Source organism: Corapipo altera, unplaced genomic scaffold (genome assembly GCF_003945725.1).
Source record: "Corapipo altera isolate COAL_440 unplaced genomic scaffold, ASM394572v1 55823, whole genome shotgun sequence".
NCBI lineage: Eukaryota > Metazoa > Chordata > Aves > Passeriformes > Pipridae > Corapipo > Corapipo altera.
Window position 1 is genome coordinate 1 of NW_020891621.1, and position 1,346 is coordinate 1,346.

Below are 1,346 nucleotides of genomic sequence, written 5' to 3' on the forward strand. Positions count from 1 at the left end.
GACCCCGGGGAGGGGGCGGGACCCCCCAAAATCCTGCCACGCCCCCCAAGTACACGGAGGAGGTGGCCCCGGTGCTGCGGGAGGGATTTGGGATGCTGAGGTTGCCTGGGGAGGATTTTATCTTGTCAGGGGGGAATTTGGGGTTCAGAGGCAGGATTTTGGGGTTCAGGAGCAGGATTTTGGGGTTCAGAAGACCCCGGGGAGGGGGCGGGACCCCCCAAAATCCTGCCACGCCCCCCCAGGCACACACACGAGGTGGCCCCGGTGCTGGTGCTGCTGGGGGGATTTGGGATGCTGAGGTTGCCTGGGGAGGATTTTGGGGTTCCGGTGCAGGATTTTGGGGTCCAGAAGACCCCGGGACCCCCCAAAATCCTGCCGTGCCCCCCCAGGTACACGTACGAGGTGGCCCCGGTGCTGGTGCTGCTGGAGGAGCAGGTCCTGGCCAAGCTCCGGGAGCTCGTGGGGTGGAGCGGCGGCGACGGGATCTTCGCTCCCGGTACCCCCCAAAATCCCAAAGCCGCCATTCCCGGGGGGGTTTTGGGGTGAGGTTGGGGGGTCCCTGACTCGCCCCCGTTTTTTTGGGGCAGGGGGCTCCATGTCCAACATGCTGGCGATGAACGTGGCGCGATTCCGGCGCTTCCCGGAGGCTCGGAGCAAAGGGAGCCGGGAATTGCCGCGGCTGGCGCTGTTCGCCTCCAGGGAGGTGGGAAAAGGGGCGGGGACACCCCGAAAATGGGGCTGGGGATACCCCAAAAATGGGGCTGGGGATACCCCGAAAATGGGATGAGGAGACCCCAAAAATGGGGATGGGGACATCCTGAAAATGGGGCGGGGACACCTCAAAAATGGGATGGGGACACCTCCAAAAAAGAGTCTGGGACACCTAAAAAATGGGCTGAGGATACCCCAAAAACGGGGTTGGGGAAACCCTGAAAATGGGGCTGGGGACACCCCGAAAATGGGTTGGGGACACCCCAAATCCGGTCCCAAATCTGCTCCCAGGGTCATCACCTGATCCCAAACCTGATTCTCGGGGTCCCCCCAACCCCTGGGGTCCCCCCAAACCCAACCCCTGGGGTCCCCCCAATCCCTGGGGTCCCCTCAGCCCGTGTCCCCCCCAGCCCGTGTCCCCTCCCCCCAGAGCCACTACTCGATCCCAAAAGGCGCCGCTTTCCTGGGAATCGGCACCGACAACGTTCACCTCGTGCCCACGGACGAGAGGTGGGTGAGGGGGGGGAGCCCGGGCTGGGGGGACCCCCGGGGACCCCCTCCCTGTCCCTGTCCCTGTCCCATCTCTGTCCCATTCCTGTCCTATTCCTGTCACATCCCATTCCCTGTTCCCACCC

At 64.3% G+C, this 1,346-nt stretch overlaps 1 protein-coding gene across 1 annotated transcript; it reads left to right on the top strand.

Moving 5' to 3' along the window:
- Positions 1-6: 6 nt before the first annotated feature.
- On the top strand, positions 7-1,274 carry LOC113942581 (cysteine sulfinic acid decarboxylase-like; the record flags this gene model as incomplete). The annotated part of the gene is made up of 4 exons (XM_027633686.1): positions 7-113; positions 155-496; positions 588-703; positions 1,142-1,274. Coding segments are annotated over exons 2-4 (454 nt in total), but the record flags the coding sequence as incomplete, so codon positions are not given.
- Between the last annotated feature and the right edge of the window lie 72 nt (positions 1,275-1,346).